Genomic DNA, 22,144 nt, shown 5'->3' on the forward strand with positions numbered 1-22,144 from the left:
TTTAAGATTAAACTGCTGCTGAAAAAAAACCCCAACCCAGTCACAACTGAGTGACATTGATGGTAGTCATGATGAACTACTGTTTTTCCTTTTCATTTAGGTAATTGAATATCTTGATTTTTTTTTTTTTTAATCCAGTCTATATAATTTAGCTGCATTAAGCAGACCTAGAGAAGCTGTTTGGCATTGAACGCAACTAAAGGTTAATTCATTGCACAACCTGAGGAACAAATACAGAGAAAACCCAACTACTGCCATTATTAGGGCACCAAGGTTGTTGACCCAGCCATCAACAAAAGTGCTGTGTGCCTCCGTAGGCAGTTCCCATATCAACGGCCTTTACTGCAGACAAATACTTCGGTGCGCTTTTAAAGAAAAGCCCAGGCGGGTGTTGAGATCCGTCTCTGCTGCAGCCATGTTTGAATCGGTGGAATTTTAACCAGGTCTGTTGTTGTGTGCACAATCCGCAAAACTGAACGTCAGGACGCTTGGGGTATGTCGTCGACAGAATACGTTGTAATTCCCCCACGTTGTAATTAAGGGTTTTCATAATTTATAATGAAAGGCTGCAACGTCTCCCTGTCTGTGATGTCACTTCCTGTGTACAGATGGACTTCAGATAGTTAAAGATGATTCTGTGCAGAAAGCTCTGCAAGTTTTGTTGACATGGGATTAAGTGGAACCACACGGAAATATCTTACTTTCAGAATGATCAACAAGTCGTATCAAAACAGAGAGGAAACATGCTATCTGTTAGCCTAGCACTTCAGCAAACTGCTTTGCGTGCTACGCTCTGTCAGCGGGAGCAAAGACACGAGTTTATTAAACACTGTTAATGTCTCAGAAATAGGCTTTTTTTCCCCCTCCAAAGAGATCCGGAGCTTAACCAGAGCCCGTCCTAGAGCCGGTTCTGAGTTGGTTCTTTTCCACAGCCAAAGTTATTCAGAGGTTTTATTCAGAGGATTTGGAGAAGATCGTAGTACAAGGGCACTTAGCCACACAAATTATATTATTTATCTCGGTATCCATGGAAATAGATGTTGTATTCTTATAGATATATAGATGGATAGATCAAATGTCTGTCTTTGTCTTTTTTCTGTCTATCTTTCTTTCTGTCCTTTGTGTTTTGCTTTTTTATCTTTCTGTTTCTTTCTATGTTTCCTTCTGCCTTCTTTGTCTTTCTCCCTGCCTTTAGTTTTCTTTCTGTCTTTGTGTTTTTGTCTTTCATTTTGTCTTATTTCTTGTTTCTGTCTCTTTCCTTCAGTTTGTCTTTCTTTCTGTCTTTATTAATGCCCACAGGAGAAATTCATGTTTATTAACCCTGTGGTTTTTATGAACCCCTCATATTTCCTATCAGCTTGGTCTCCGAGCCGATCGGAACCAGCAGCTCGGTTTATCACCACCACCTGGCAATAATAAAAGACGGGCGGCGATCGGGAGACGAGTCTTGAAATAACATTAAGGGATTTGGCTGAAAATGTCAATTTTAAGCGCAGATCTGTGTTAACGTATTGACCCGCACAAACGCTGCGACATCAAAACAAACATGGGAAGCAAAAGAGACACTGATGCTTATCCAACTTTTCTCTGTGTTTTGATCTTTGTCTTTTTGTCTCGTGTTAAATTAGACGACACAAATGATTTAGCCGCTTTGTGTCGCAGTCGGTAGGATAGGCATCCCTTGTTTAAAAGCCACTTAAAAGAAACTGATGCTGGAGTTTTAAATATTCTCGGAGTTTTGTTGATTGGGTGTTGGCCTCCATAAGCCGTCACTAGCTCCTATAAAAAACGGTTCTTTCATCTGACCTAAGAACCAAGCTTATAAATGCTGTTGATTTGATGACTGAGACTTATAAACAAATCCCTAATTGGATCCTCATTAGATCATTCCTAATCTAGCAAAAAAAAAAAAAGACTTGTGTTTTTCCCTCTTAGCTCACCTCATTCTGCCTTTTTAGCTCTCATTTGTACATCGGTAGAGTCACTTCTTACAGGCAATCTACAGATATACACAACGAAACAAACACTGATACGTACAGCCTGATTTTATTGGTAATTGCGGCTGCACAAGCAGTCGTCTGCTGTTTGGGCTCAGGGTTGGTTTTCCTGCTGGAAACCCAGCAGATCGATGTGAGTTTTAACAATTTAAAGGACCCGAGGAATTCCAAACACACTCCGAGCTTGTGCAGAAAATAACCCATTGTAGTCCTTTGAAATAAAACGGAGAAGAAATCTCTAATGTCAGTCTCTGCGCGTTTTGTGGAGAGCTGACCTTTTGATAGAGGCAGCTCTGGTCTTTTCACTCTAATAATCTTAAGTAATGTTGATGCCGGCCGCAAATTGACCGTCGCGAAATGCGCTTTAATGACAGAGACCCGGGCTAATTTGGATTCCGAACTCGAGACAAACCCCCCCCAAAAAATACAGGCTTTCTCGGTGGATGTGTAACACGCTCACACTCCTGAACCGACAGCGACCCAAAGCCTCTTAAAGAAGACATCCATCTGCACTTATCTACAGGCATTGATTTGTCACCGGCTCTAAGAGAGGAGCTGAGTGCAAAGTTTACACGCCCCAAAGTCAAAACGACACAAAAAAATGGAAAAGTGGGGGGAAACTCCGTTTATAGAACGTTATTTTAATTGAGGGAAGCTGCACATGTCCCAGTGATCAGTGTGAGGTTTCAACCTTAAGAGAATCATTCGCCGTCTTTCCCAGCAGAATTAACCTGCGACTCTTTTTAACATTCATGCCAAGTAGGCGTTTGCCCCAACGTTTACCAGCGCTAGAGCGGCGCAAGCATCCGTCTACATTGCGACGCCGCCGCTCAATAAAAAACAAAAAAAAGCCAGGAAAGGGAAGAGTGGTGGAAATAAAGATGCAGCAGGGGAGAGTGTTTCTTTAGTCGCATTGATTACTGCGAGAGTCTTCACAGGTCTGCCCAGAAAGACCCAGAACACGTCCTTCCACTGACTCCCTGTAGCTCAGAGAGCAGACTTTAAAACACTGCTGCTAGTGAATAAATCACTGAACGGCTGAATGGCACCGCAATACATTACAGACTGACCTTCCAAGTCACTCAGGTCTTCTGGTTCTGATTCTGGTTCTGCATCCCCAGAACCACATCCAAACATGGAGAAGCAGCATTTAGGGTTTTTGCTCCTCATGTCTGGAAGGAACTTCAAGAAAACCGCAAAACTGCTGAAACACTGTGCTACTTTAAATCAACTCTAAACCCTCCTGATTAGAGATGCCTTTGATCGGGTCACATAATTGGCAACTTCTCTGTATTTTGCCCCTGAAATTTATTGTTTTTTTGTTTTATTTTATCATTTTGTAAAGCGCTTTGAACTGCTTTGTTGCTTAAATGTGCTATACAAATAAACTGGCCTTGTGATTTAACATCATTTCCACAGAGAGCCAAGTTGGTGTGGATTGTCAATGAATTATCAATTCAATTCTCAATTCAAACTGTTTAGTATATATATACGTTTTCTCTGGTTATTATTAAAATCAGATTGGTGCACTTAAACATTACATTGTGACAGAAAACAGTAAAAACAGGAGAAATCTACCACAACTGATGGCAATATTATATTTATGTAGCCAGCTCCACTTTTACCGGAGTAGTGTGAACCTTTATTTTTTGCATATTTTGGCACATTTTAACACAACTGAAAAAATAATAAGAACTTAAAAAAAAAAAAAAAAACTTATAGTAATCATCTGTTTCTCCTCCTTGTGCAGATGGAGTCTGGTGGTACGGTCCTGAGCACCAACTGGAGCGACGTTGGCACGAGGAAGGTGGACGTGAAGCCACCAGAAGACGTGGAGTTCAAGAAATACTGAATGTCCCCCTGCGTCCCTTTTTTTCTTTTCTTTTCCTTTTTGTTTAGTTTTAAACATCGTCTGTCTATACTCTTGCCCACCTCAGCTCCTTCGGGATCCCTCGTTGCTCGGCCGTCTGCACCGCGGTCTACTCTTTAGCCTCCTTCCTCCAGGAGGCGCTGCATTCACACCACCGCTCCACCGAAACCAAGCTAATCAACTGATTGGGTTTGAAATGCGAATGATCTATTGTTGTTTTTTTTTTTTTCTTTAGAGGCCGACAGACTTACAAAGGTGATCGGTAGACCTGAAATGCAGCGATTCAGCCTTCAGACGAGTTTCCTCTAAACAACCACAGCCTTTCTGTTTGGAAGCCTTTTCACAATTTGCCATCTTCAACAGCGTGTAAAAAAATGTACAATTGCTTAGGATAAGAACTATAAGTGAAACTTGTTTTTTTTCTTCCTGTGAAGAGTCTGCACCAGTGCTCATTGTAAATAAAAAAGATTTCTTCTTTGGGCTGTAAATCCGTGTACTGTGTTGTTACTGTCTGGAGTCTGTTGCGAACGGGACGGGAAGTCCCTGAACGCATCACTCAAGACTCAAAGACGGCAGCGTATTGGGACGGGGAGGGGAAGCCGCGTGCTGGGATTGCACGCCGGCAGCGGTGAAATGTGGTATAACTGATACGAGAGCAGGCGGTTGAGATACGGCTGACGCCTTGAGGACACGGTTTACTTACTGCAGCGTGATCGGTATCGAGACCGAAGAAGTTCCCCCTCACCTCAGGTTGTTTGTCCAAGGACAAGGATGCAGCTGAAGACGAGGGAAGCGTTCGTACTGTAAATGCACAGTGTGTCGGTGCATTTTTAAGAAGTCTTAAATTAAGGCTTTAAATTCATTTTAAAAATTAAGGTGGCATGTTAATTGCAGCTATTAAATTTTGTCTTGACAGGACTAATTCATCTTGTATATTAGAGGTGGCCAAATCGATAGAAAATATCGATAATGTCGATACCAAGACCATATCGGCTCGATATTGGAGTGGTAAGATCAATGCTTCAGTTCCAGCTTCCCTCTTCAAATTTAGTTTTATTTTTGTATTGCAGTTTCTAACCTGCTCTACCTGAAAGAGTCTGTTGTGATTTGCTGGAATTCTCTTTTTTTGCACTTTATTTAGGAAAAATGCACACAAATCAAGTTAATATTATTAAAGTATTTCATAGACACTTATAAATTTAATCCAAATTATGTTAAACCAGAAAACCACCAGTAGGTCAGATGTTTGATATCAAACTTAAATAAAAAGTATCGGTATCAGTATTGGTATCGCCACTATGGAGCAATACCAATATGCAGTATCGCACCCCTCTGTCGTATATTCCATGTAAATTTTTTTTTGTCACACAGGTTTGACTCAGACATCTTCATTGCGTTCTGTGACTCGAGACGGTTGAGGCTACTGCTAACTAGATGCTAATACTCCCTTGCTAGCTAGCTACCGTTTGTGTCCATCATGGGTAAGTTCAGATTTATTGCCAGTTATATAAATGAAGTTTGGATATTTCTGTGGAAATATAGGTCTTAAATTTTATTCACAGTGCTCTCAAAAAGCTCTTCAATGTAAGTTGGTGAAACAGGCAGAAACCCGGTATGCAGCAGCTGCAACTGTGGTGGGGGGGGCGCGTCCTACCAAGCCAGGAGAGCATTAATATGGATCAGCCTCCCTAACCACATCATCAAGCCTCTCACACTGAGTTAAGTGTTAAATTCATCACACATCGTTTCATCTCTCCTGATGATCAAACAGCCATTTGTGACTCTAGATGGAACTCTTAGCTCCGTGACACTTTACTTTTCTCTCTCTCTCACTCACACACACACACACACCCCTAGTATGCTTCCCACACACACAAAAAAACACACCGCCCCATCCTTACCCCCTACCCCTGCCCGAGGCGGCTCTGCGACATCAAAAGGAGCTAAGCGCTTTGCATCGTGGGTAAGATCTGGGAGCGTGACGGCTGCAGAGTCTTTAGTCTCATTAAAGAGTTCTAGATCTTCGACTCTCACATTAAAGAACTCTGGAAAAACTTTCTGCTGGGGCCTTTGGAGCAGGGACCAGATGAGACGCTTCTCAGAGAACACTGAAGGAACCCGGCGATACACACAAGACGTGTGATCAGATAACGTATATTCTTTTGATCTATAACGGAATAAAAATGCTTGAAACCTAGAAGTTTACTTTAAAAAAAAAAAATTTATTTCATGATATTGCACTTTGAAAAGTTTGGAATGGAGGTACAGCTACATTTGTTAAAGGCAACTCGTGAAAAGAGTTGAAGCTAATTTTATCTGAAACGTTAACAGTGTTCACCCCCCTGGAGCCTCTTCCAATGGGTTTTATTTGGGTTTTCATTCAACAAAATGGCGCACGGTTGTAAAGTGAAACGTGTTTCTTAACAAATAATCTTAAAAGTGTGATGTGTCTTTACTCTGATACCCCCTATTACAAGTACAATCCATCACCTTCAATTCACCTGGCGTGGTGGTGGAAGCATCATGCTGTGGGGATACTACAAACATCTCATATTTTTGCATCTATTTGCTTTATCTCTGGATCTTGGGCGTTCTAGCATGAAAGCGTATCTGTGAATCTGACCAATAGTGAGAAACGGTGACATTGTAATGTTACTGTGATGACTGCTTTGATTACGACAGAGCCATAAATGACTTCTCTTCCTGATTGTTAGCATTTTGGTCACCAAGATGTAGGAAAGGTTGATGCCTATTAATATTGTATTGCTAATCAGAGCCACCTGGAAGGTTACAGCCAATCAAATATGACATCTGTTTTTATTATTTGTTATTAAAACTGATTGAATTTCAGCTTGTTTTACATTTCTAAACCAAATCCTTATGCAACTCTGGCTTCTGGTGGAAGGGTTTCATAGGGGCAGTTACCCAGGGCGGCCTCAGAAAGGGGCGGAATGCCCAAAGACAGGTTTTCTTCCACCATTGCCCTGTATTTAACCCTTCCCTCCAACTCTGCCCACGTACCACGTTCATGGCGAGTTATCACATAAAATCCTAAAATAACAATAAAATGCATCGAAGTTTCTATTATTCAACTTCGGAAACCTCCAGATGTGCGGTCCTGTAAATCCACCGACTTCTTCTGGAGGTCTTTGTAGATATTTATGTACAGAATTTTAGGCAATGTCAATCACTGGCTCTATTAATGCAAGCTTTTCCTATGCGTTTACATGAAGTAATGTCGCCTTCTCTGTTTTCTAGGTAGCATGTTGTGCTCTAGCTCAGAGGACCCCAGATTAGTAGCTGCAGTGTGTGTGTGTGTGTTTTAACAGCATGAAAGGATGTGCCGCCACTGCGTTTGCCTTTTAGTGTCAGATCAGCTTTATATGCATCTAGAATTCATAAACACAGCTACTAATGCAAGTTGCTTTTGAACAAATCTGCTTAGACTCAGCTACCTACAGTAGATGTTATTAAGTAACTCCCCCCACTCCCTCTTCTTTTTTTTTTTTAATAACTTTTCCCTTCATCTCACCTCCCTTTGAACCCTGTCCCTCCCTCCCGGGCTCTGCCACATCTCGGGCGAGTGCGGTGGTTTTCTCACACCAGCCCCATGATGCGCGCCACCCACCATTTGCAGGGCATGATAACTCTGCAGGCCACCCTGCAGCCTTGGTAGTGGTACGGCCAGGGCTGGTAGCCGCCGAGCGGCTCGCAGATCCTCTGACAGTGGGTGTAGCCGCGGCGACACTCGCTGCAGCACACGCCCTGGTGGTCCAGCATGGGGTCGATGTCCATGGCGCCCTGCTCGCCCTCCAGCCCACGCTGCAGGGAGGAGGGAAGAGAGGGGGGAAGCAGTCAGACTTGAGTGGCTCGTTTTCCTCGTGGGCATGTTTAGCAGTGAAAGAGATCTCATTTCAGCCCTGTTAAATATGGATTTTTCAGCTGGCAGGATTGGGAGGCAGGGAGGTCACACGTGGGTTTTTTTTTTTTTTTTTCCCCTGTTAGTTTTCAATTTAATCCTGCCTGTCAGGGCTGTGATGAAAGGAGAGGAGGCTGCAAGTCTGAGCAGCTGGAAAGGAAGGGAGGATGTGTAAGGAGGCAGAGGTTTATAGCAACTAGCTACATTTACTCGCTTACTTTTACTTGAGTAATATTACTATGAAGTATCGCTACTCTTACATGAGCAAAAATTCTGGATGCTCTACCCACTGTGAGTAACTTCACTGAATGAAGAACAAACACGTTTGAACCAAAAATCCATCAGACACGCACCTGAAGTTTTTGTTAATGTTTCCGAAGCTTGAGATGGAAAGAAATTGATTTGGAAAACTGCTTCTTTTGCCTGATTTTGCTATTTTGTAATTATGCTATTTACATGAATTATTTTTCATTTTGGTCCTTAAGGGGGTAGTATTACATAAAATCTACTTTTTTTTAGCTTTAGATTATGTTATAATGTTGCTCCATCATCAAAAACATACCTGGAGTGCCGTCTTGATTCTTTCGTGCATGTTTGAGAAATCCTTTAATCTCCATGGCAACCATTCAAATTGTGCAAAATGCCTGTGGGTGACCTAGCCCCGCCTTCAACAACAAAGTTCCTCCTCAGAGCTGCAGTTTCCAAGCTCTCCTCCATAACCGCCTCCACTCAGCTCCTTCAGACTAGCCAGCAGACATTAGCAAACACCTGGTGGCACTGCACATGTGCAGAGCTCAATAGAGGAGCTACTTCTTAGTGAAATGTTGGTAAAAATGTTAAAGGATTACTAGAGGAGCAATTAGTCTGAAGGTGGAGTTTCAGAAAGAGGAGTTTCTTAAAGAGACAGAGGCCCAATTTTAAGGCACTAAATTACTAAGGCATGTTTGATATATACAGCCTTTTTATGGCAACTCAAGTTAATCTGCTTAGACTCAGCTACCCTGTCCTACCCTGTTGTACTATAAAACTGTGCTATACAACTAGAAAACACATAACACTGCCCCTTTAAAATACTAAAATTTCCACATAACATATTTTTGCTCCATCTGATGTAATTTTTAAATATTTAAATGATTCGTGCTTTGATCAGTTACTACAAAGTAGGCTTCTTTTCTTCAACAAAATTCTTCTTTTTACTCTTGAGTACTTTCTTGGACGGCTACTTTGTACTTTTACTCAAGTAAAAACATGTTGAATAGCGCTACTACTCTTGAGTACAATTTTTGGGTATACTCAAAAACCTCTGCATAAATATGGAGAAGAAATGCAGCGGGTTGGGGGCGATGAAATTATTCATACAGCCTCATTCCTGAAAAGGAAAGCTTTAGACAGCCGCGCGGAGAAAACACATACACTAAAAGATGTGCAGTGACGTGCCGGGCCCCTCCGCCGTGACCCCAGCATCTGCTGCGGCTCCCGTAGATGTGAGAAACTCTCCGCGGGGGAAAGGCCTTCTCAGGTAGCGCCCGTCGTATCCGAACGGACAGCTCGGAGCGCTCCGGCCGGATGTAAACACCGCGGAGGGAGCGCGTGTGACTCACCTGATAGGGGTTCTCCGGGTTGAGCTGCGGCCCCCCGTCCTCGTGCTCCACCGCAGCAGCTGCCTGCCGGCGCTCGCGAGGAGCGGCTCTGCTCTTCCTCTGGCCGCCTGCACACATCACAGCGTCACCGTCTGACAGCGGGCCAAATTTAGGAGAGGAGTGACACTAATGTCGCACGGCCATTTCCCGGGCAACGGTTTTCAAGATTATCAGACGATGAAGTAGGAAGATAAACAAATGGTTTTATATATATGTATATATAGCCATATAGTACAGACCAAAAGTTTGGACACACCTTCTAATTCAATGGGTTTTCTTTATTTTCATGACTATTTATAAGGCAAGAAATCCCACTTATTAACCTGACAGGGCAGGTTGACCTATGAAGTGAAAACCATTTCAGGTGACGACCTCTTGAAGCTCATCAAGAAAATGCAGAGTGTGTGCAAAGCAGTGATCACAGCAAAAGGTTGCTACTTTGAAGAAACTAGAATATAAGGGGTATTTTCAGTTGTTTTACACTTTTTTGTTTAGTGCATATTTCCACATGTGTTATTCATAGTTTTGATGCCTTCAGTGTGAATCTACAATGTCAATAGTCATGAAAATAAAGGAAACTCATTGAATTAAAAGGTGTGTCCAAACTTTTGGTCTGTACTCTCTCTCTTTATATACTGTATATATATATATATATACAGAGATAACCTTTGACCTCACTGCATGCTAAAAATTCTCCATTCACGCTCTGTGAGAAACTTCAAAAACACGATTCAGATCAAACGGCTGCGATGTTAAATAGAAAAATACTTCAACCCATTTGACCCATGTTGTCTTTGTTCCGTGTAAGCACTCTGTTTGGCTGTTCAAATCCTTTCTGTGTCAGATCTGAAATGTTTTTGGGTTGGTTTTTTTTTTTAGTGTGTGTGAGTCCCACACACTCACTCATACCCAGTGAGTGTGTGGGACGGAGCCAGAAGATGGGCAGGTCTCCACACAGGTCCATGATCTTGCTGCTGAGGAAGGAGGAGTCGGACAGAGGCGGGCCTGCTGCCACCAGGATCAGGTCGTCCTCGAGTTTGGCTGGCATCACCTCGTCGCCCTGCAGGGAACGAATGAAAATGAAGCGCACTCAGAGCCACAGCCAGTCGTATCCGTACATGTTTGTTCTTCCTCGTCTTCAGATAACCTACTCTCCACGACGGGAGCTTCACTTTCTTGCCATAAATATGGCGTCGAATTTACGCCAAAAACGTCATTAGCTGCACGAGCGCCTTGAACGTCCCATGCGCGCACCATTCAGGGACCCGTAGCGATACTGTTTAATGACGTTTTTTCGGGGGGGAAATTAACACCTGTAGATGGCTGTGCGCCTTTTATGAACTTTATTAGCTGTCTGTGATCTCAAAATATCAATCTGTCAACGTATCAACTCACCCTGTTAAATAATGGACAAAGTGTAGAAGAAGAAACAATAATTAGTCTATGATTGGCCAGTTTTACGCTATCGCGGCCCCGTGACTCCAGTTGTTGTGGCTTCCATAGCTAATATATGGATGCATAATGCTAACGCCGCTGAGTCGAAGCTTGTTTAGTAAGAGTTTTATGAATTTTTCATAGAAACATACATGTTTCATAGTTACAGGGATGTTATGTATGTATACATTACAAATCCACAATACTACTTGGTCTGGAAAAAGACACATTTGTAGTTTAACAGGTAAGAAAGTTTGATAGTTTTAGCCAACATTTAGCTCCCCTTATCTGGGGACAATAAAAACTGTAACCCATCTTAGATCAAGGTCACACTGGGTAGCAAATAACCATTCAAATAATTTACAGCACGAGAAATAAAGTGAGACTTTTATGTATTAATTTACTTAAGATGAACTTACTATATTACTTGCTACAGAATATGTTGATGTGAGAATCCATATTAAGCTTAAGGTTTCAATATATTTTTCTGTTTGTCTTTCAGCCTACTTCTCAGACCTGGTAGCTGCCAACACTTAGCCGCCACGGGGATCCTAGAAGGTCCCACAGGTGATGACATCCATTGCTAATTATCTGGAGTGGCAATCACAAATAGTTCAGGCAATTAAAAGCTCCAGCCGCACATTTGCTTAAACATCTAAAATAGAGCTGAACTTGGAAAGAAACACGCCGAAAGGTCAACGGAACGTATCTGTGGAAACACAAAGAATTAGACCCAGTCCTTCAGCACGATCACAGTGGGCAGATTGCATTTTAATTAAGTGACCTATGAAGCCAGCTTTTTTTTTCTTCTTTTTTTGTTGTTGCAGGGTTTCATTTGCACTGCAAACCCCAAATCTTACCAAGTATTTTTAGTCTAGTTTCCAGTGCAAACAAATTAGTACATTTGAAATGAGACAAAACTAACTTACAAGAAGCTTTTCAGCAAGATATAGAAGTTTGTTGCAAGTCAACTATTCCTTAATGTTTATGACAAATTATCAAAGCCAGTGGAACTAGTACTTTGTCATCAATATTAAGGAATTGTTGACTTAAAACAGGCACTTGTTTCTTGCTGAAAAGTTGATCTTAATTCAAGTGTACTAATATATTTGCTCTAGAAACTAGACCAGAATTACTTGGTAAGATTTTGTGGGGTTTTTTGCAGTGTCATCCTTCACGTACTTTCAAAACCGTGTATCATTTTCCTTCCATAATTATGAACCGGCTTTGTGTTGGTGTATAGCAAATATCCCATATAAAAAAAACGTGTACCTATTTTAAGGTGCATCACTACTAAAGTCATTGCCAAGCAGACGTAACAAGAACAAAACAATAGTTTGCTGCCGGGTTTTATCTGTATCTCGTCACTCCCTTTTAAATAACCCACACTCTCCGCATCATGTCCCAGTCTAATCCTCATTATCGGTGCCCCGTTAACGCTCCGTTTTGGAATTATAAAGTCAAGCCCGAAGGCCCTCCGGGCTGCAATATGTAGATTTTGCTTTCGCGCTGACATTTGGTCGCACGCACGTAACGTCGGGTCTCGTCAGCGTCCGACGGGGGCGTAGAGGGGAAGTTTGACGTCATGAATGGACGAGAGTCTGCGTAAGATCCAAATGAGGTCTCGCCGCACAAACATACGTGTTGTGTGTACCCACGGCCCGCAGGAGAGGAAGTGGGGAAAGTCTGCTGGGATGATCTCGCCCACAGGCTGCACTGCACCAGCCAAAGTCACGTTTAGGGAACCGTTCAGAAATTACTTCTTTTTTTTCTTTCCCAGCTCAAAATAATTTGCTGGAGGGACAAATAAAAGCAGGGGGTCCTTCTTCACTGCTCGTCTGACTGATAAGAGTTTATCTGACCCGCTCCCACTGGATCAGGGAGGGGGTTTTGTGTGTGTGTGTGTGTGCACTTATCTAACCCATATTTCCCATCATTCTAAATTATAGCAAATGACCAGCCTGCAGCAACCATTATAACGACATCTCCATGTCTTCCAAACACACGCGGGCTTCACACATGGCGTACACACACACACACGCGCGCGGCGCGCCCACGATCATTTATGAGGCAATAACGCAAACACACACCCGAGCACAAATGTGAAATAAATGATCGTTTATGAGGCAGACAGAGGCAATAAGAGCAGCCTTGCGTGATAATTAATTGTGTTGTTGTTGCGTTCACGTGGGAGTGTTTGTGCGCGTCTGCGTCGACGGGGAAGCGGTTGGTGCTGATGCGGATTTACGCGGATGCGAGGCTTACCCAGAACTAAATGATTTTAATTATCACGCAGCCTCAATTGAGCAATCACACGCTGTGGTGTGTTTTTGTGATAACAATCCTCACACACACACACGACGTGCAAGTCCTTCTACTGTGTGTGTGTGTGTTACTAGTCACTTGTGTGGTCCTGATAGGTGACTTGCTTAGATTTCTGAGCGCGCATTAGCGGTAATTAAAACGTGGCAGCTGTTTAGAGCAGTGATGTTAAGTATAGAGAATTAGTTTTCATAAATACCTGTGAGCAGCTTTAGGATTTGTAATTGCAAGCGTGCGACACGGGCTACATTTATTAATCCCTTAGACTTCAACAATGCTGCACATAAACGCGCGTTAAGGGTAAAAATAGGGCTGCACCGATTGCAGTTTTGTGGCCGATCGGCGATTACCGATCTTTTAAAAAGCTGAATCTGCCGATTCCAATTTTGCCCGATACCACTTTTTTTTTTTTTTGTCTGAAATGTTGCTCAAAATAGCAAGAAAGCTGTTGAGTTGGCAACCGTGGGGGTTGCACCGTCTGTCGGAAAACTCATCAGCACGACAGTGTTAGACCCACGCAACAAAAATTTAAATAATAAAATTAAGAGAATGAAGTCATACAATTACAAGCTGTGTTATTACGAGAATAAACTCATGCGAGAATGAGAATAAAGTCGTAATTCGTGAAATCACCAGAATAGAGTCATAATATGATTCTTGTATTATTTTGACTTTATTCTCAAAATATAACTTCATTCTTAAATTATTGCGACTTTATTCTCATTATTTCAACTTTACTTTCTTAATATTATAGCTTTATTCTCATAACATTGTGGTTTCATTCCTGTGATATTAATGACGTATTTTCATAATTTTATGACTTCATTCTTGTAATTACGATTTTGTAATTTTTTCTTAGTATAGCCCTCACACTCCGTTGCGCATCAGGGCTTGTGCAGGGCTAGCTGCTAGCATTTCTGAGGACCCCACACATCCTGGACACAAACTGCGAAGACGTTTACCATCGGGTCGGCGCCACAGAGGCCGTTTCTCCTCCCAAGTCATGCATGCGTTTCGAGGGAGGAGGGACTCGTATCTCATTCTTGCTGCTCTGATCAACAAAACAGAAAACATTCAATCCCAAAAATAATCAGGAAACTGCGTGGTGGGAAAATGTTTCTGTTTTGGAGCTGCTATGATTTCTACATCCCCTTTATACCCAAAAAATTACAACTTTATTCAATTGAAGTGTAGGTGAAATTAATTAAAATTTGAATCTGAATCACAGTTTTTAATTGAGGGGCAGGTGGGGGGGGGGTCAATCATAAGTCCTTTCAAGTTGGCCCCTGTAGTAAAACGTTTGAACACCACTACTGCAGAGGAACCATTAGCTTCCAAACTGAGCGGTACAGAGAACTGAATACCTTTTTGACGATTGTGCTGCCGGCTGAGTTAGTTTTAACCAAAGCACGATTCATAATTAGGCTGAGGAATTACAGCTACAATTTTCCATCTCTTGAATAAACGGAATGAAGGCTGAACAGCATTTTGAACAAAGACAAAGCAGATCACGCCCAAGCTGGGCACACATCTGACTAAATATTTCTTTTTAGACGGGTTTCCGTCTCTTCACAACGGATGGAAGCGTGTTGGTTACACAGCATAACCAGCAGATATGTTTGCAGCAGAAGAAGTCCAAGCTAAAAATGATAACAATCAGCATGTTATAAAGGATTTATCACCTGTTTTTGACAAAGCAAAAGAAATTCACAGTTCATCAGATTTTAGCTCATTGCGGGGATAAAGAGCAGCAAATACTTCAATGAAAAAAAAAAAAACACACAAAGAAATTCATCTCACCAGTTCAAATGTGGTCGGGTCCTTGTTCAGAGGCTCCACATCCGGGAGCTGAGCTTTAACCTGGGTCCTGATGAAGCACTTGTCTCCCCCCGAATACCGGATGCCTGTAATTCCCTGAAAAAGTTTTGAAAGTGCGAGTTTCTATCTGTTCACCTCACCAATAATGTCACACTCGAGATCTGATGCATTTGTGCACAACTTTAAATATACATGAAAAAAAAAAGGATCAAAGGGACTGTGATTAAAGGTCAGAATTTTAATATTCAAAGCCGTCAACCGCCGCCGCACTTCTCTGATTAGCCTGATTGGGGCTCTTTAATTAAAGGTCAAAATCCACCAGTCTGAATGCGCCGGAAATCAGAGGGCCGATGCATCTTGACACTGATTTTTCCCGAGGGGATCCGATGTCTACTTGTTCTTCATTCCTCCACCGGGTTAATGAGCCGATCTTCCAACCCCTGACCCCCAAGAGGAGCCGTCGTCGTTCCGACCAATCTCACTGATTCCTCCGAGACAGCCAACGGCGGCGCGATGTTCTCCGATCGCTTCGCATGAAACTCACAATCTCGAAGTCGTGGACCTCAAGCGCCTCGTCCGCACCGCTGCCTGTGCTGAACGTCTCCATGTTGTTGGCAGAGTCGATCTCCATGGAGCCCTTCTCCACCTTCCCATTGATGCTCATGGTGTAGTGGACATTGTAGACCTGTGGACACACACACACCCCAATGCATGCAATGAGCTACAAAGAACATGCTCCACAAACTTTTCCATGTTTTTTTTTTACACAAACTTCCGTGAGTTTGTTTTTTTAGGATTTAATGTGACAGAGCAGCACAAATTAATGCATAACTTAAACCGTTTCTCGTAATCAGAATGATAAACTTTCACTTTGGAGAATCTCAAGAGCAAAGTCCAGGTAATAGAAGATTATTGCACTGCAAAAACACAAAATCCTACGAAGAATTTTTGGTCTAGTTTCTAGGGCAAATATCTTAAGGAACTTGAAATGAGACAAAAGTTAATTCCGAGTGACTTTTTAACGAGATATAAAGACTTGTTTTAAGTAAATAATTCCTTAATATTGTTAAATACTTTTACCATTGGCAGATTATTTAACGTAACTTGACATTTTCCCTTTGTTATAAGTTAATTTTATCTGCCAATGGAACAAGTGCTTTTTCATCAATACTAAGGAATTATTTACTTAAAAAAATGGTTACTAGTAAGTTTGTTTAGTCTTATTTTGAGTTTACTAAGATATTTTCACTAAAACCTAGTCCAAAACAATTCTTGGTGGGATTTTGTCATCTCAACAGTTTTGGTCAGTATCTGTGAATGCTACCTTCTTGCATTCATTGTTTCTGAAAGGGGAACTATTATGTCTTTTCCATCCTCACAGTGCCATTTCATAGCACTATCAAGTAAGTATGTCGCCTTCAGTTATTATAAAAATGCTGTATCTAAAAAACATGACTTAAAAGAAATTTGACTTTGCGATTTGACTCCTTGAAATTGCGCTTCTGTCTCTTTAAGACGCTGCTGCTCTTTCCGACCCTCCGCCTTCAACATGTCATCACATCAGTGCTTCTCATTATGCCGCCTACAGCCGTTCATTGGACTGAGAAGTTCTTCCCATGATGAGTCGCAGATCCACCAGGTGAAACCCTGGAAATACCACCATTCATTTCTTAAAAGAAAAAAAGAAACTAATTTCATTCTTTTTCCCCCAGTATATCATACAGTCTCTTTTTCACCAAATCTGTCGCTATGTACTTTGTGTCTTAAACTGGTAATTAGCGCAAATGTTGCACCATGGTAGTGCAAGGTCACACACACACACACACACACACACATTGACTGTTCCCTATTCGTGTCTCAGTTCATTAGTCAGGCAGTTATTACGGGTTCATTTCTTCGTCAGAGAAATGCTGCTTAGACTCTAGGAGCAAACGTTTCCTCCCGTTGCTACAGTAACAGTGGAGCTGAGCTGACACCAGCATTCCTGGAAGCTTCATTATGCTGATCCGAAGTGTTTTGTCACTATTCACAAAAATGTACTTTTTAATCACCATTCGTTCGAAAATCAAGTATGTACCCAGAGAACCGGTCATTACCGGTCAAGACTCCCTCATCATGCTGGTATAACATATTTGAAAATCTTGTGTCGCAATTCTTACCCTCGCAGTAGCGCACACGTTTTAGTCGATCTACTGCATGAAATTTTGCAAATTCATGCTGAACTGTGTCATTGTAACGTAAAACGTGGGAAAGGCCAGAAGGTGTGAGGACGTTTGGAGGCTCTGTGGCCGACATCCACCTCACACTGATGTGTAAGTAAATAAAACTTTACTCATATAGTGCTGTTCAATATATATATTTTTTAAAAGTCTTACATCTAACAAATACACAAAACAAATGATATTGGAGTCGGAGGAAGGGCGTTGGAGCCACAGGAGAGGAACCTCTGTCTGCTCTAGTATTTAGGTTTGAATGGGGGGACAATCGGCAAGTCGTCACAGGACCTCAAGGCCCTGATGGGGGTGTAGAGACGCAAAGGTTTGTGGCACAGATCAGTGTGTGTCCATGTAGGCTCCCCAATGTCTTGAAATGCACTAGAGAATGAGCAGGGAGTCCATGAAGTAGAATTAGAAGTGGAGTTACAAAACTATGAAGATCCAGTCAGGAGCCCAGCAGCAACATCCTGCACAGACTGCAGCTGATCTGTGGAGGTTCTGTTTAAACATGTGCGATGTAAAAAAAAATCCGAACTGGACGAAACAAAAGCATGCATTAAGATTTCCATTTCTGGATGAGAGACAATAGGACTAAGTTTGGCAATATTTAGCAAATGCTAGAAACAGCAACAAAGCAGAGATTTGACTTGATTTTCCTGTGAAGGATATCCGAAGGTTTAGAACCGATGATTTAGCCACATAACCAAGAGGCCCAAGAACCTGCTTTATTCTTAATTTTTTTTTTTTTTTTTTAGTCTGGCGCAAAGATGTTCACTTTGAAGAAAACTTTCAGTCCTCCAGCTTATAATTGAATCCAGAAAGTTTAGCAAAATAGTCTTTATTTGGATGAAAAGAAATATACAACTGGATATCATCAGCATAATAACAGCTGCGTTTCCATATAGTTGCGCAAATTGAAATTGCGAAAAGAAATTTGCTTAATTTGCCAATTTTGCTGAACAAAATAGAAACAAGGCAATTTTGGAAAAAGACTAATATCTTTTTGTAAAGATTTTGTGCTAGGATGAGGTGATTTTTTTAATTTGCTGTATTGAATTTGGTGTATTTTACAAAACCACAATGGAAATACTTGCTTTGCTCCACTCAAGTCACGTAATGAACAGCCGGATGTTATTACTAAACCACGAAGAAGAAGACAGAAAGAGCTTGGAGGATGATGGTGCGGAATGTTTTTTAATGACACCACAATTGCAAAATTGTGTTTTTTATCACAATAATATCAACAAAGTTTGTAGCTCATTTGTAATGGAATCTCAGCTACTAAGACGCTGACGTCTTCTGTGACACCTGGTGATGAAATATTTCAGCCACCCGAGAGCCGTGGCTGAAATAAGAATATATGTTGTGTAGATGTTTACATCCGTCGCTGCCAATGAATTTTAATAACCTATTGCCAGAGCTAGCTTACTTAGACATGTTTCTATTCTTAATTTAATAGAGACGCAGCAATTGCGGAATTGTGTTTTCTTGACATCAGCAGAATGCCGACAAGGTTTTGCGCACTTTTGTAACGACAACTCAGCCAGTGATGGGAAATATTCTCAAAAAGTGACGGTATCGGACCAAGAGGGAGCAGGTAGGAAAAGCAGTGGGCCCAAAACAGAGTCCTGTGGAACGCCGAAATTAAAGGGACAGGAACATTTTCTGTAGCCAAGAAGGACAGGAAGTGGTACGAGGAAGAGGGCGTGGGATTTATTTAATAACTTATCCTGAGAGCAAACTGTGATTTGAATTGGATTTCTTATTTAATGGAAACGCCGCATTTACAAAATTGTGTTGTTGTTTTTTTAATATTAGTGGAATATTAACAAAGGTTTGCAGACTTTTGTAATGGAAACACAACTAGTGATAGGAAATATCCTTAAAGGAGATCAGTATATCAAACCAAGAGGGAGCAGGTGGAGCAGAAACAGCGATGGCCCTCAAGCAGAGACCTGTGGAACGCCAAAACGAGTGGGACACGAATGAGATCTGTACGTAAATGTAGCCGAGAAGGTTTAAAGAAGAACCCGAAATACCAACCCAACTCCTCAGTCTGTCTCACGATGCCGATTGGTGAACAGTGTCTTTTTGTTCTCTCACATTCACCTCTACCCTTCTCTAAGTTAAACCTGACACTTTTCCCACAAACGTCCCACATTACTTCCCTCTCGTCCTCTTCCTGAGACACACGTTCTACACCCGGTTTAGTCTGGCCTTTCCTCGCCACAGACCCTTTCAGTCTCTCGGGAGCAGAAAGCGCTCGCGCCGCCGACTGCATTTTGCCGCTGGTGTTTTCCACCTCTTGCCCCCGGAGCTTCGGCCGGACCAGAGAGAGAGGGACGGGGAGGAGGGGGCCTCACCCCACCCCACCCCTCTCCACCTCGTTGCTCCAGTCCAGGGTCCCACAGCACAATGGCTCCTTTCATTTGCCTCACACTGTACCACAGAGAGGAGGCGGATGATTTGCACTTCTCCTTTTGCCTAAATACCAACAATTTAAAAAAAATGTTTTTAAAAAAAACTCATTTTGAACTCCGTCTGTTTTGATCTGCTGGGACTTTAATTCAAACAAGTTGGACATCCCAACACCGATGACTAATGAGCTTTTTTTTTTTTCTTTCCTCCTTCATTTTGAACATATTCAGCCGACATCTTTCTGGATTGCCATTTTCTCCAAAGAGAGCTGTTTTACTTTTCTCTTTCTAAGTGGATGTAGAGAAGCAGAGAGGAGTGTGGGGGTATTTGAGTTCTATTAAACTGGTACAAACTGATCAGTCACATCCCTCCCGTTTTTAATCTGCGCTTTAATGGACCTGCAGCAACGAAAGGACCACTGGATACGACCCTGAAACAAAGACACGAAGTGTAAAAAAAAAAAAAAGCCCGTGCCCTTTAATACTAACAAACACATTTCGATATGCACACAATAATAAACCAGAATCTCTCATTGGTCCGCACTATGTCCTCTCAGCCTTCTTTCTCACCGACCCACGTTACGTCTCAGGCGGGCTGGCGAGTTTCTCCCGCACAGAGCCGCAGGTGTGAAACGTCACTCTTACGTGTTTCTCGCTGTTGTTCCAGAAGTAGAAGGCGCCGGCGGCTCCCAGCAGCAGCAGAACGGCTCCGGTTACCAGCACGGCGATCCCGGCCTTCAGCAGGCGTCCGGCGGAGGCCGGCTTCACCGCCACGGCGGAGTAGGCCTGGACGGGTTCGACACGAGCAACAAAACAAAAACCCCGCGACACATGAGACCTCTGTGGTTTGACTGACCCGGTCACCCTTAGGGGGATGCACAGCAGGGTGCCACGGCGCCGTCTTGCACTAAGCAACTCACCGGTGGCATGAACTGATGCTGGTCCTCTGGTTCCGCTGTCGCGATGGGTATTTTCTCTGAGCTCCCGGCCATGACTGGAGGCAAACAGGCAAATACCTTTTTAAGCCCCAGTTCACTCAACCCCCCCCCAAAAGTCCCCCTGTCTCTCTCCTCCTTCTTAGAAAAGGAGGAGGGCACTTCTCAGCCAACCTTTACTTGTTAGTCCAAGCTGAGCATTTTCAGCTCTTAGAACTTTTAATAAAAAAGGTAAAGTTAAGGTTGTAACTTCAAGCTGATTAGCAGCCAGAGAAGGCATTAATGTAACTCGGAGGGTTTTTTTTTTTTAGGCTTTCTTCCAGAAAAAATCATTAACCATTTTTTTCCCCCCCTTTTGAAGCTTCCATAGGCTTTTGCTCATGCAACTTACATGAGTCTGATCCCGCTCTGATCTGCAGGATTTCATATCATTAGGTTTTATGACAACCTTAGCAAGGGCCGACGTGGACCTGTTCAGTAATCGTGAGGATAGGGGAGTTCGTTTGTTCTTTCCTTCTTTTTTTTCCTTCTTTCTTTCTTTCCTTCCATCCCAACTTTGCACTGCTCTACCTCCTGATTTTGTTCCCAGTTACTGGTCAAAGGTTACTCCTGCGGAATGTTGCCGTTTTGGTTTTTTGGGTTTTTTTTCCCCTCCTCCTTGATGGACATGGCGACGAGCCAAAGCTGTCCTCTCTCTCTCTCTCGCTGAGCCGCATTCCTACACCTACCTCCTGCGTCCGCAGCGTTTGCTGCTAATAAAACATGCCCTGAATCCATGAATGATGGCGATGGGATTACGTGTGCGTTTGGCACGTGGACAAAAATAAGCAAATAAATAAAAATGCCTCCAATTTACTCAAACGTTTTCGTTAACCCATCGGCACTTTCCAAAGTCATCACATCATCATTGTTTAAAGAAGGTAATCATTTTGTATGTAAACTTCTCATTTTCGAGACAATAAATCTGACATATTCTCATTGTTGTTGATTTTAGGAAATAGGAATCATTTCGGCGATTTTAACTGACCTAAAGCCAGAAAAGTTTGATCTAATTTATGTTCAGACAGCGATTTTAAAGAAAGGTGCATGTGTCTTTTTATTCCGACTAGGTAAATATCTGGTTTTAGTTGTATTTGCATGAAGAACTGGGGGAACTAGTTTGGGTTTTAATGGTCAAAGTCACTAAAAATTGAGATGCAAGTGTGTAAAAGTTGCTTTATCTGTTGTTAAAAACTTCAAAAGACGAAAAGCTCGACAGGGAACACAGCTGTTTTGCAGAACAGTTTGAGCAAAGCAAGATTTGGTCAAGATCATCTCTTGACCAAATCTTCCCTGCCTCTCATAGCATGCTGAATGAATTTTAAAAAGTTTGGTTTTTGAGCCCATCTGACTAAAAAACAGAAGGACCTTTCACAGGTTTTGGTCATGTAATCCAGGAAATTGGAATTACAAAAATAAATTTCTTGAATGGAAACAGGCCAATTTTGAAAAAACAGCACCTCACATTTATCAATAAAAGATTTCTGCGCTAGATGAGGTGGGGGGTTGTTTTTTGGTATTTTTTGGCTGTATTGAA

The 22,144-nt window shown here is 42.2% G+C and overlaps 2 protein-coding genes and 1 long non-coding RNA gene across 5 annotated transcripts in view; 2 read left to right on the plus strand and 1 right to left on the minus strand.

Moving 5' to 3' along the window:
* sugt1 (SGT1 homolog, MIS12 kinetochore complex assembly cochaperone) overlaps positions 1-4,355 on the plus strand; it is a 33,079-nt gene extending 28,724 nt beyond the window's left edge. For all 3 annotated transcript variants that reach the window (XR_003596020.1, XM_028021625.1, XM_028021626.1), the window contains one exon: positions 3,748-4,355. Coding sequence is in view for 2 of the 3 variants with exons in the window: in XM_028021625.1 (XP_027877426.1) it covers positions 3,748-3,849 (102 nt within the window). In the remaining variant the exon portion in view is untranslated. The remainder of the gene's footprint in view (positions 1-3,747) is intronic.
* Positions 4,356-6,068: 1,713 nt separating this feature from the next.
* On the minus strand, positions 6,069-22,062 carry LOC114147101 (leukocyte cell-derived chemotaxin 1). Its single transcript, XM_028021648.1, has 7 exons — positions 20,554-22,062; positions 20,279-20,419; positions 15,545-15,685; positions 14,983-15,096; positions 10,336-10,486; positions 9,388-9,494; positions 6,069-7,689 (listed from the first exon to the last, which is right to left on the minus strand). The coding sequence occupies exons 1-7, from the start codon at positions 20,623-20,625 to the stop codon at positions 7,465-7,467; spliced, it is 951 nt and encodes a 316-aa protein (XP_027877449.1). The 5' UTR covers positions 20,626-22,062; the 3' UTR covers positions 6,069-7,464.
* On the plus strand, positions 10,412-17,251 carry LOC114147102 (uncharacterized). The gene is made up of 3 exons (XR_003596024.1): positions 10,412-10,546; positions 11,363-11,427; positions 16,516-17,251. It is a non-coding gene; the product is annotated as an uncharacterized LOC114147102 (long non-coding RNA).
* Positions 22,063-22,144: the final 82 nt, after the last annotated feature.

Source organism: Xiphophorus couchianus, chromosome 6, assembly GCF_001444195.1.
Source record: "Xiphophorus couchianus chromosome 6, X_couchianus-1.0, whole genome shotgun sequence".
Taxonomy (NCBI): Eukaryota; Metazoa; Chordata; class Actinopteri; order Cyprinodontiformes; family Poeciliidae; genus Xiphophorus; species Xiphophorus couchianus.

What these genes read in the sequence shown, in the direction of transcription:
- LOC114147101 (XM_028021648.1), bottom strand. Translation starts at nt 20,625, where the DNA reads ATGGCCGGGAGCTCAGAGAAAATACCCATCGCGACAGCGGAACCAGAG. An exon ending in GGAACAACAGCGAGAAACAC is followed by an intron (nt 15,686 to 20,278) that starts GTAAGAGTGACG and finishes GTGTGTCCACAG; the next exon opens with GTCTACAATGTCCACTACAC. An exon ending in ACCCGACCACATTTGAACTG is followed by an intron (nt 10,487 to 14,982) that starts GTGAGATGAATT and finishes CGTTCCCTGCAG; the next exon opens with GGCGACGAGGTGATGCCAGC.